The following is a 12,687-nucleotide window of genomic DNA, read 5'->3' on the forward strand; positions in this document are numbered from 1 at the left end:
GCAGCCAAGGAGAAGAGGCAGGGAGAGAAGGGGGCGGAGAGCTGAGGAAAAAAGGCGGCAAAGCTGTGTAAAAGCGTGCCCTTTCTGTCTCAATCCGCCCCCTCTGTGACACTGTAGAGTGTCATATTTGTCATCCGGGGGGTGGAGAGGAGGTGGCAGCTTCAGCTAGGCCGAAGCTGCGGCCTAAATTAGATGCCTGATGCCCAGAAAAGCTCCAAGCTGGCGCGGAAGTCCGGGAGGGGGTCGGATCTGAACCGGACCCCCCCGGATTAGAAGGCAGGATAGCGATGGGGCTATAAGTGGAAGGGGGGCCCTGTGAGAGGTCCCCCTGAGGCAGCATAGAGCTGGTGCTGCCGCAGATACAGGGCGCAGGGAGCCCTGTGTCTCTATTGTGCCATGCCTGCCTGCACTCCCCCCGGCCCCGACAGGAGCCTGCAGCTGGGCTGGGGTCCCTGGATGCAGGCGCAGTGTGCTGGCCAATTACTAGGAGCTGCAGAGTGCTGCCTGTACAGGCCCTACCTGAGGCGTCTCAACCTAATGCCCCCAGAGGGGGATTAGGGAGGGTGCTGCTATGACCTTCAGGGGGCTTCATCCTTGCCTCGACCTCAACCCATAAACCAAAAGGAATTGGGGAAGGAGGGGGGTTCTCGACTTTGAACCAGCACCCGAGGGACTGGGGAAGGAGCGACATAGGGAATAGCCATCTCGACTTCAACCGGGTGCCCCGTAATAGGGGGCCGAGGAAGGAGCTATGTCAGGAGTCTCACAGGAGACCCACTTTTCTTCATCTGTAATCCGTAGGAAAAAACGGAGTAAAAAATCTTAGGTGTGCCTCCTATGCGACACTAAGCAAAAACTGGAGAAGGCTGACGCCGTCCAGGGGTGTATACTGCAGAGGAGGAGCCACAGTTAATCTTTTTCAGATTATGCATAGTGTCGCTTCCTAGTGGACAGCAGCATAACAACCATGGTCCTGTGTCCCCCAATGAGGCAACAGAGTAAGTAGATGTCTGAATAATTAAGATTAAATGCTGTGTCGTCACAAGTGACATTAACTAGAACTGGATATCCTTCCAAAAATAGATGAAAATTTGTCTAGGAGGCTGCCAAGAGACCTCCAGTAACATTAAAGAAGCTGCAGGATTTTATGACAAGTACTTGTAAGTATAACATGTGATAAAAATCTCCCATATTCTTCACATGTCTGACCTATGGGGTAGGATGGCAAGATGAAATCCTTTTCTTACAAAAAAAACATCAATTCAGGATGTTTTGCCAAAATCTACATCAAGTCTGCAAAAAGCATGTGGGAAAATGTGTAATCGTCTGACAAGACCAAGGTTGAACTTTTTGCACAAAGATAACTGCACATCACCAAAAGAACACAATACCCAAAGTGAAGCATGGTGGAGGCAGCATTATGATTTGGAGGTGTATTTTGACAGCTCAAACTATGGGTTCAGTCAAGGTGGTGGGAAGTATGAACAGTTCCAAATATCAGTCAATCTTGCAACAAAGTCTTCAAGCCTCTGCTAAAAAGCTGAAGATGAATAAGAATTTCACCTTTACAATCGACAATGACCTTAAGCATACTTCAAAATCAACAAAAATGGACTAACTAGAAGCAGATAAAGGTTTCTAAATGGCTCAGCTGCACCCCAAGACCTGAATCCAATTGAAAATCTGAAGAGGGCTGTACATAGAAGATAACACTACAATCTGACAGATTTGGAGAGCTACTGCAAGGAATAATGGGAAAAGACAGAAAATTCTAGATGTGCCATGCTGATAAACCTCTACCCAAAAAGACTGAATATTGTCATAAAATCAAGGGGTACTGCAACAAAGTATTAGTTTAAGGGTGTGTATGTTCATGCAACCAGATTACCCCTGCTGATAATGATTAGTTCACCATCATTATGAGCCTCAGAAAATGCAAGTTGACAACACTTCAGATACGAGCCCTCATAAATAATGTACAGACATCAAATAGTTAAAACCAACTGTCCAAAGGCCACTACTGAGAACTGCAAACAAGTAGAGAGTTGTTTGGGCCAAGCAACACAAGAACTGGACATTGCATCTGTGGATAACTGTCCTGTGATCAGAGGAGTCAAAATTTGAGATTTGTGGTACCAACTGCCAGGTCTTTTTGAGATCCATAAAAGTTGACAGTGTGAATTCTACATGTGAAACACGGAGGGGGAGCGTGTTAGTTGGGGTGGTATTTTGCTGGTGACAATGTTGGTGATTTTATTCCAATTTCAACACGCAGTTACAGGGCATTGAGACAACAGCATTTTGCAATGACGTGCCATTGCATCTTTGTGGGATCATCTTCTGTGTTGCAATAGGACATAGACCCAAAACACACCTACAGGCTATGTAACGATTGTGACGAAGAAGGAGTTCTGTGTCAACTGAAATGGATCCACAATCATCAAGCCTCAACTAAATTAATATATTTTCGATGAACGGGACTGCAGAGCGAACCAAAGTAGTCAACAAGTCTTCAGCACTAATGATGAGCGCAAGTGCTCGTTACTTGAGTTTGGCTAGGGTGCTCAGGTGTGCACCGAGTATCGTGGGCACTCGAGTGACATGTTCGAGTCCCTGCGGCCGCATGTTTTGCGGCTGTTAGACACCTAGTAACGAGCACTTGCGCTCATCACTAATCAGCACCTCGGGGAATCCCTTTAAGACTGTTGGAAAGCCATTCCAGGTGGCTATCTTATGAAGCTTCTTGACAGAATGCTAAAGGTATGTATAGGTGCTATCAGAGTAAAATGTGTAGCTTGGAGAAATCTAAGATTAACACATATTCTGGTTTGTTTGACACATGATTCATCACTCCTTGTTTCCATATGGTTTCCTGTGACCTCAATCTGAATTTACAATGTCTATATTCCAATATGAACAAGGAAACCCATTGTACGAACCGATGTGTACAAACTTTTGACAGGTACTGTACCTAAAGACATAACATAGTAACATAGTAACATAGTAACATAGTTAGTAAGGCCGAAAAAAGACATTTGTCCATCCAGTTCAGCCTATATTCCATCATAATAAATCCCCAGATCTACGTCCTTCTACAGAACCTAATAATTGTATGATACAATATTGTTCTGCTCCAGGAAGACATCCAGGCCTCTCTTGAACCCCTCGACTGAGTTCGCCATCACCACCTCCTCAGGCAAGCAATTCCAGATTCTCACTGCCCTAACAGTAAAGAATCCTCTTCTATGTTGGTGGAAAAACCTTCTCTCCTCCAGACGCAAAGAATGCCCCCTTGTGCCCGTCACCTTCCTTGGTATAAACAGATCCTCAGCGAGATATTTGTATTGTCCCCTTATATACTTATACATGGTTATTAGATCGCCCCTCAGTCGTCTTTTTTCTAGACTAAATAATCCTAATTTCGCTAATCTATCTGGGTATTGTAGTTCTCCCATCCCCTTTATTAATTTTGTTGCCCTCCTTTGTACTCTCTCTAGTTCCATTATATCCTTCCTGAGCACCGGTGCCCAAAACTGGACACAGTACTCCATGTGCGGTCTAACTAGGGATTTGTACAGAGGCAGTATAATGCTCTCATCATGTGTATCCAGACCTCTTTTAATGCACCCCATGATCCTGTTTGCCTTGGCAGCTGCTGCCTGGCACTGGCTGCTCCAGGTAAGTTTATCATTAACTAGGATCCCCAAGTCCTTCTCCCTGTCAGATTTACCCAGTGGTTTCCCGTTCAGTGTGTAATGGTGATATTGATTCCCTCTTCCCATGTGTATAACCTTACATTTATCATTGTTAAACCTCATCTGCCACCTTTCAGCCCAAGTTTCCAACTTATCCAGATCCATCTGTAGCAGAATACTATCTTCTCTTGTATTAACTGCTTTACATAGTTTTGTATCATCTGCAAATATCGATATTTTACTGTGTAAACCTTCTACCAGATCATTAATGAATATGTTGAAGAGAACAGGTCCCAATACTGACCCCTGCGGTACCCCACTGGTCACAGCGACCCAGTTAGAGACTATACCATTTATAACCACCCTCTGCTTTCTATCACTAAGCCAGTTACTAACCCATTTACACACATTTTCCCCCAGACCAAGCATTCTCATTTTGTGTACCAACCTCTTGTGCGGCACGGTATCAAACGCTTTGGAAAAATCGAGATATACCACGTCCAATGACTCACCGTGGTCCAGTCTATAGCTTACCTCTTCATAAAAACTGATTAGATTGGTTTGACAGGAGCGATTTCTCATAAACCCATGCTGATATGGAGTTAAACAGTTATGCTCATTGAGATAATCCAGAATAACATCCCTCAGAAACCCTTCAAATATTTTACCAACAATAGAGGTTAGACTTACTGGCCTATAATTTCCAGGTTCACTTTTAGAGCCCTTTTTGAATATTGGCACCACATTTGCTATGCGCCAGTCCTGCGGAACAGACCCTGTCGCTATAGAGTCACTAAAAATAAGAAATAATGGTTTATCTATTACATTACTTAGTTCTCTTAGTACTCGTGGGTGTATGCCATCCGGACCCGGAGATTTATCTATTTTAATCTTATTTAGCCGGTTTCGCACCTCTTCTTGGGTTAGATTGGTGACTCTTAATATAGGGTTTTCATTGTTTCTTGGGATTTCACCTAGCATTTCATTTTCCACCGTGAATACCGTGGAGAAGAAGGTGTTTAATATGTTAGCTTTTTCCTCGTCATCTACAACCATTCTTTCCTCACTATTTTTTAAGGGGCCTACATTTTCAGTTTTTATTCTTTTACTATTGATATAGTTGAAGAACAGTTTGGGATTAGTTTTACTCTCCTTAGCAATGTGCTTCTCTGTTTCCTTTTTGGCAGCTTTAATTAGTTTTTTAGATAAAGTATTTTTCTCCCTATAGTTTTTTAGAGCTTCAATGGTGCCATCCTGCTTTAGTAGTGCAAATGCTTTCTTTTTACTGTTAATTGCCTGTCTTACTTCTTTGTTTAGCCACATTGGGTTTTTCCTATTTCTAGTCCTTTTATTCCCACAAGGTATAAACCGCTTACACTGCCTATTTAGGATGTTCTTAAACATTTCCCATTTATTATCTGTATTCTCATTTCTGAGGATATTGTCCCAGTCTACCAGATTAAGGGCATCTCTAAGCTGTTCAAACTTTGCCTTCCTAAAGTTCAATGTTTTTGTGACTCCCTGACAAGTCCCCCTAGTGAAAGACAGGTGAAACTGCACAATATTGTGGTCGCTATTTCCTAAATGCCCAACCACCTGCAGATTTGTTATTCTGTCAGGTCTATTAGATAGTATTAGGTCTAAAAGTGCTGCTCCTCTGGTTGGATTCTGCACCAATTGTGAAAGATAATTTTTCTTGGTTATTAGCAGAAACCTGTTGCCTTTATGGGTTTCACAGGTTTCTGTTTCCCAGTTAATATCCGGGTAGTTAAAGTCCCCCATAACCAGGACCTCATTATGGGTTGCAGCTTCATCTATCTGCTTTAGAAGTAGACTTTCCATGCTTTCTGTTATATTTGGGGGTTTGTAACAGACCCCAATGAGAATTTTGTTACCATTTTTCCCTCCATGAATTTCAACCCATATGGACTCGACATCCTCATTCCCTTCGCTAATATCCTCCCTTAAAGTGGACTTTAGACAAGACTTTACATAGAGACAAACCCCTCCTCCTCTCCGATTTTTACGATCCTTTCTAAACAGACTGTAACCCTGTAAGTTAACTGCCCAGTCATAGCTTTCATCTAACCATGTCTCGGTTATTCCCACTATGTCAAAGTTACCTGTAGATATTTCTGCTTCTAGTTCTTCCATCTTGTTTGTCAGGCTTCTGGCGTTTGCGAGCATGCAGTTTAGAGGATTTTGTTTTGTTCCAATCTCCTCACTGTGGATTGTTTTAGAAATGTTCTTACCTCCCTTCTGAGTATGTTTTCCTGGGTCGTCTTTGTTCGAGTCTAATGTTTTTCTTCCCGTCCCCTCTTCTTCTAGTTTAACGCCCTCCTGATGAGTGTAGCGAGTCTTCTGGCGAATGTGTGTTTCCCAGGTTTGTTGAGGTGTAGTCCGTCTCTGGCGAGGAGTCCATCATACCAGTAATTCACACCGTGGTCCAGGAATCCAAATCCTTGTTGTCTGCACCATCGTCTTAGCCAGTTGTTTGCATCAAGGATCCTGTTCCATCTCCTGGTGCCATGCCCATCTACTGGAAGGATAGAAGAAAAAACTACCTGTGCATCCAGTTCCTTTACTTTCTTCCCCAACTCTTCAAAGTCCTTGCAGATTGTCGGTAGGTCCTTCCTTGCCGTGTCATTGGTGCCAACATGTATCAGAAGAAATGGGTGGACGTCCTTGGAGCTGAAGAGCTTTGGTATCCTATCGGTCACATCCTTGATCATCGCACCTGGAAGGCAGCATACTTCTCTTGCAGTTATGTCCGGTCTGCAGATGGCTGCTTCTGTGCCTCTCAGTAGTGAGTCTCCCACCACCACCACTCTTCGTTGCTTCTTGGCTGTACTTTTTGCTGTCACTTGTTGCTGTGTGCTTTCGAAGCAGCTGGTCCCGGCTGTACCCAACGATCTTCTAGCTTAGGGAGACTTTGCTTCTCCCAGAAGGCACCTGGAATATGCAAATTAGCCTCCTGAAGCTTGAATCCCTGGTTTGGTGATGCTTTCGAAGCAGCTGGTCCCGGCTGTACCCAACGATCTTCTAGCTTAGGGAGACTTCGCTTCTCCCAGAAGGCACCTGGAATATGCAAATTAGCCTCCTGAAGCTTGAATCCCTGGTTTGGTGATGCTTTCGAAGCAGCTGGTCCCGGCTGTACCCAACGATCTTCTAGCTTAGGGAGACTTCGCTTCTCCCAGAAGGCACTTGGAATATGCAAATTAGCCTCCTGAAGCTTGAATCCCTGGTTAAAATTTGCCACAAAATCAAATAGCAAAAGACAGACCTAAGCAGACAATTGGTTCTTTCACAATTGAAGATGACTATATTGCCTTCCATATGCTCCTCTCAAAAATGGCAAAAAAAAACACCAACAAGCATTCTGTACTAACTAGTTATGAACACCTAAGTATCAGGAAGCATTAGGACTATAGACAGTATGTATACACGTTATGCCATCAGGGCAAGAAGCCTCACACAGTCCCCCAGATCCCTGCGTGGTGAATCACTGCTTCTGTAAGAAGCTATACAGCTTTCTGACTAGATCATAACAAAGATTTTTCCTTTTGTTTGTTCATGCTTTTGACCTTTCCATCTTTATGTGTTTGTATTTTTTATTTCTGGATGCCGGGCTACTGTATTGAAATTCCTGAAGAAATAAAATTGCCAATCCAGGATCCCACTTATTCCTATTTTCCATGCACCCTCAAGATTTCCTTTACAAATCACCCATCAAAGATTGCTGTGTCTACCTAAGGTTCTTTCACACTTCATATATTTATCTACAGATACCCTTGCTATTTCAGGTTTACCATTTCATTGTGAGTTTATTGCCATTTTCTGAGATTTGTGAAATAGAAGAGTAAACCTGCTTTATTTTTTACACGGTTGTATTTGGCATAGGACAAGACATATAGACTTAAGCTCATGTGTGAGGCTTATGTGCCAACATTTCCCAGGATAACTGATCCTTTTGGAGAAAGAAAAACACCAAAAATCTAAATGACAGACCTATCATCAGTGTATATTGCAGAATGATAGAATGGGGGGATACGTACGCTTCTTGCAGCTGCAGCACAGAAAGGTAATCTGTTGCTATGTAAAGGGCTCGGAGATGATGTGAAAAGTAACATGCAGCAATATCTCCTCTGATCTGACTTGCTTTGGGTATTACATTGATCAGACAAGTGTGATTTTCTATGTCCCATACCTGTAAATATAAAGTCAGGATTACATATGTTATTCCTAGACATTTTATTTTTCTGTCAATATATAAAGAAAACATTATTGCGAACCAAGTCCATGTTCTATCGACAACATAAAGTGTACAATGTAACAGAAGGAAAATTACCATCACACTGCAATCCGTAGACACCGAGTAAATTTTCGTGTTTTCATCTCCAATCTTCAGGTAGGTAATAGGTGACGAGTGTCCACGCAGTGACCCAGTGGGCCAACTGGAACACATCAGAGGGACACAAAGATCAATACAACCAAACTTACAAAAGTGGAAAGAGAGATGTCATTCCTGGACGCCATGCAGAAAGTTCAGGGATTCCCCTAAAGTCAGGGCATTGATGTCTGACACATGATTTCTCCTATAATAATAAATTTAACCCCTTTCCTACCACCATCCTCATTTTTATCTTCTCTCTTTCTTCCTCCAGTTTCTTTCATTTACTTATTTTCCTAATTATAAATGATGAATTGTTGTAAAACACGATAGTAGTGCTGAATGTAACCACATTTGACCATGACATATTTTTCAGATTTTTGCTTTTTTGCATACGGTACTTTGAGCCTTTGACAAAATTTGAAATGAAAAAAAAAAGTGATTTACCCTTAAAAAAAGATAACCTGACCCTGCGTGTACAAGTCAGCTTGGCTTATTTAGCTCTTCACCAATTAGCAGACCTAACACTTAAATCCTATCAGTAAATTATACAATAATTCCATCTAATGTAATGTCTTCACATGTGCCAATATTTGCCCTTAGAAATATCTGATCTTAGAAAAGGATAGAGGGATGTTATTTAAAGTTGTATTCTTAACTTGTTAAATAATGTCAATCATGCCATCACTTAGTGGTCAGTTAGGATCCAATCTCTGGAGCTCCCAAGATCGTGATGATGAAGACACTGCAGTACTGGGTTAGCCAGGGGCATAACTATAATTGGTGCAGAGATTGCAACCGTGCCCTGGAGACAGGGGGCCCTAAAGGTCCCTTTGGCCCATATGAAAAGACCTTTGCTATTAAAGACTTGCAATAATTGGGGGCCCCGTTGGAGCTCCTGTATTATGACCCAAGAGCTTCAAGTTACGCCACTGGGTGTAGCACTGCCTCCCTTTCTTCCTGCACCAAAAAAGATAGATGAAGCTCATGGCCTGCACATTGCTGCATTTCCCTATACCCAGCTCTTGCTAGAGACAGATGTCCTTTCGGTTGAAAGTTAGAACAAATCTGTTTTGACCCCTTGATGGATCAAAATAAATTACACTTGCTGAAAGACTTACAGTGTTCATCTATTTTCTTTGGTGCACCACCCTAAATAAGTAATAATAACTAATTTGCAACAGGAATAGATCTACACTTCCACATTTAGTGCAGAGGGACGTATTTCACATACACATGGTATAAGCAAATGAAACAACTCATTTTCCTATATATTACAGACATATAAAGGACATGATGAAATCCATATATCAGGTGAATGTGACCTCATCTCAGAGCAGCAAGGACCTACCTAGGTACGTATGGATTCCATATACGAACCACTCTGTCTAGTCCTCCAGTTACCAGGATGTTGGCTTCTTTTGAGAAATCAAAGGTTTTGACACCTCGTTTGACCCTAAACAGCGATTCATCACTTATATTTCTCTTGGGTGGAACATTTCCGGACAACATAGACCTCTTGCTTTTCATGCTGCCAGACTCCACAAGATCTTTAAGGCGCTTCTGTAAATTTTTGGTTCCTTCTACGCAACCTGTCCCAAAACAGACAACAAATAGTACAATATTCCAACCATAAATTAAACAAAAAAATTAAAAACAATTGCTGTAACTATACACTATAAAACCAGTCAAAGCATAAAAAACTAGTTGTGTCAAATGGTATCAGCTACATATTTCCAATGAATGAATTCAATGTATACATTTAGCCTTTTTACTTAAGCCTGAAACACTTTGACATATAGATAGATACGGTATATGATGGACAGACATATACAGTCATGGCCAAAATTATTGACACCCCTGCAATTCTGTCAGATAATACTCATTTTCTTCCTGAAAATGATTGCAAACACAAATTATTTGGTATTATTATCTTCATTTAATTTGTCTTAAATGAAAACACACAAAAAGAATTGTCCTAAAGCCAAATTGGATATAATTCCACACCAAACATAAAAAAGGGGGTGGACAAAAGTATTGGCATTGTTCGAAAAATCATGTGATGCTTCTCTAATTTGTGTAATTAACAGCACCTGTAACTTACCTGTGGAACCTAACAGGTGTTGGCAATAACTAAATCACACTTGCAGCCAGTTGACACGGATTAAAGTTGACTCAACTGTTATGATTAGGCAATTCAGTACCACAGTGAACATAGAGGTCAGAGCACATACAGTGATCTGACAATAATCCAAAAACGTAGAACAAGCTCTGAGACGTGGGAACTCTGTTGACCGCAATCCCTAATCCTATCCAACAACACTAGAGGCAGCCGTGGATTGCGCCTAACGCTACCTATGCAACTCGGCACAGCCTGAGAAACTAGCTAGCCTGAAGAAAGAAAATAAGCCTACCTTGCCTCAGAGAAATACCCCAAAGGAAAAGGCAGCCCCCCACATATAATGACTGTGAGTAAGATGAAAAGACAAAACGTAGAGATGAAATAGATTTAGCAAAGTGAGGCCCGACTTTCTGAACAGAGCGAGGATAGGAAAGGTAACTTTGCGGTCAACACAAAACCCTAAAAACCACGCAAAGGGGGCAAAAAGACCCTCCGTACCGAACTAACGGCACGGAGGTACACCCTCTGCGTCCCAGAGCTTCCAGCAAAAAAAATAGATAAGCTGGACAGAAGAAAAGCAAACAAAATAGCAAAGGAAAACTTAGCTATGCAGAGCAGCAGGCCACAGGAACGATCCAGGAGGAAAACAAGTCCAATACTGGAACATTGACAGGAAGCCAGGATCAAAGCACTAGGTGGAGTTAAGTAGAGCAGCACCTAACGACCTCACCACATTACCTGAGGGAGGAAACTCAGAAGCCGCAGTAGCACTTCCCTCCACCAACGGAAGCTTACAGAGAGAATCAGCCGAAGTACCACTTGTGACCACAGGAGGGAGCTCTGCCACAGAATTCACAACAGTACCCCCCCCTTGAGGAGGGGTCACCGAACCCTCACCAGAGCCCCCAGGCCGACCAGGATGAGCCACATGAAAGGCACGAACAAGATCCGGAGCATGGACATCAGAGGCAAAGACCCAGGAATTATCTTCCTGAGCATAACCCTTCCACTTAACCAGATACTGGAGTTTCCGTCTTGAAACACGAGAATCCAAAATCTTCTCCACAATATACTCCAACTCCCCCTCCACCAAAACCGGGGCAGGAGGGTCAACAGAAGGAACCATAGGTGCCACGTATCTCCGCAACAATGACCTATGGAATACGTTATGTATGGAAAAAGAATCTGGAAGGGTCAGACGAAAAGACACAGGATTAAGAACCTCAGAAATCCTATACGGACCAATGAAACGAGGTTTAAACTTAGGAGAGGAAACCTTCATAGGAATATGACGAGAAGATAACCAAACCAGATCCCCAACACGAAGTCGGGGACCCACACAGCGTCTGCGATTAGCAAAACGTTGAGCCTTCTCCTGGGACAAGGTCAAATTGTCCACTGCCTGAGTCCAAATCTGCTGCAACCTGTCCACCACAGTATCCACACCAGGACAGTCCGAAGACTCAACCTGTCCTGACGAGAAACGAGGATGGAACCCAGAGTTGCAGAAAAATGGCGAAACCAAGGTAGCCAAGCTAGCCCGATTATTAAGGGCGAACTCAGCCAAAGGCAAAAAGGACACCCAGTCATCCTGATCAGCAGAAACAAAACATCTCAGATATGTTTCCAAGGTCTGATTGGTTCGTTCGGTCTGGCCATTAGTCTGAGGATGGAAAGCCGAGGAAAAAGACAAGTCAATGCCCATCCTACCACAAAAAGCTCGCCAAAACCTCGAAACAAACTGGGAACCTCTGTCAGAAACGATATTCTCTGGAATGCCATGTAAACGAACCACATGCTGGAAGAACAATGGCACCAAATCAGAGGAGGAAGGCAATTTAGACAAGGGTACCAAATGGACCATCTTAGAAAAGCGATCACAGACCACCCAAATGACTGACATCCTTTGAGAAACGGGAAGATCTGAAATAAAATCCATAGAGATATGTGTCCAAGGCCTCTTCGGGACTGGCAAGGGCAAAAGCAACCCACTGGCACGAGAACAGCAGGGCTTAGCCCGAGCACAAATCCCACAGGACTGCACAAAAGTACGCACATCCCGCGACAGAGATGGCCACCAAAAGGATCTAGCCACTAACTCTCTGGTACCAAAGATTCCAGGATGACCAGCCAAGACCGAACAATGAACCTCAGAGATAACTTTATTCGTCCACCTATCAGGGACAAACAGTTTCTCCGCTGGACAACGATCAGGTTTATTAGCCTGAAATTTTTGCAGCACTCGCCGCAAATCAGGGGAGATGGCAGACACAATTACTCCCTCTTTGAGGATACCCGCCGGCTCAGATACACCCGGAAAGTCGGGCACAAAACTCCTAGACAGAGCATCCGCCTTCACATTTTTAGAGCCCAGAAGGTATGAAATCACAAAGTCAAAACGGGCAAAAAACAACGACCAACGAGCTTGTCTAGGATTCAACCGCTTGGCGGACTCGAGATAAGTCAAGTTCTTATGATCA

General features: G+C 43.1%; 1 protein-coding gene across 2 annotated transcripts in view; it reads right to left on the minus strand.

The window, feature by feature from the left end:
* The window catches only part of LOC138656731 (cilia- and flagella-associated protein 337-like), a 150,685-nt gene that overhangs the window by 76,128 nt on the left and 61,870 nt on the right, over positions 1 to 12,687 (minus strand). For both annotated transcript variants that reach the window (XM_069743933.1, XM_069743934.1), the window contains exons 10-12: positions 9,437 to 9,677; positions 8,044 to 8,149; positions 7,751 to 7,902 (exon numbers count right to left, since the gene is read on the minus strand). In XM_069743933.1, coding sequence (XP_069600034.1) covers positions 7,751 to 7,902; positions 8,044 to 8,149; positions 9,437 to 9,677 — 499 coding nt within the window. The remainder of the gene's footprint in view (positions 1 to 7,750; positions 7,903 to 8,043; positions 8,150 to 9,436; positions 9,678 to 12,687) is intronic.

This window comes from Ranitomeya imitator, chromosome 1 (assembly GCF_032444005.1).
Source record: "Ranitomeya imitator isolate aRanImi1 chromosome 1, aRanImi1.pri, whole genome shotgun sequence".
NCBI lineage: Eukaryota > Metazoa > Chordata > Amphibia > Anura > Dendrobatidae > Ranitomeya > Ranitomeya imitator.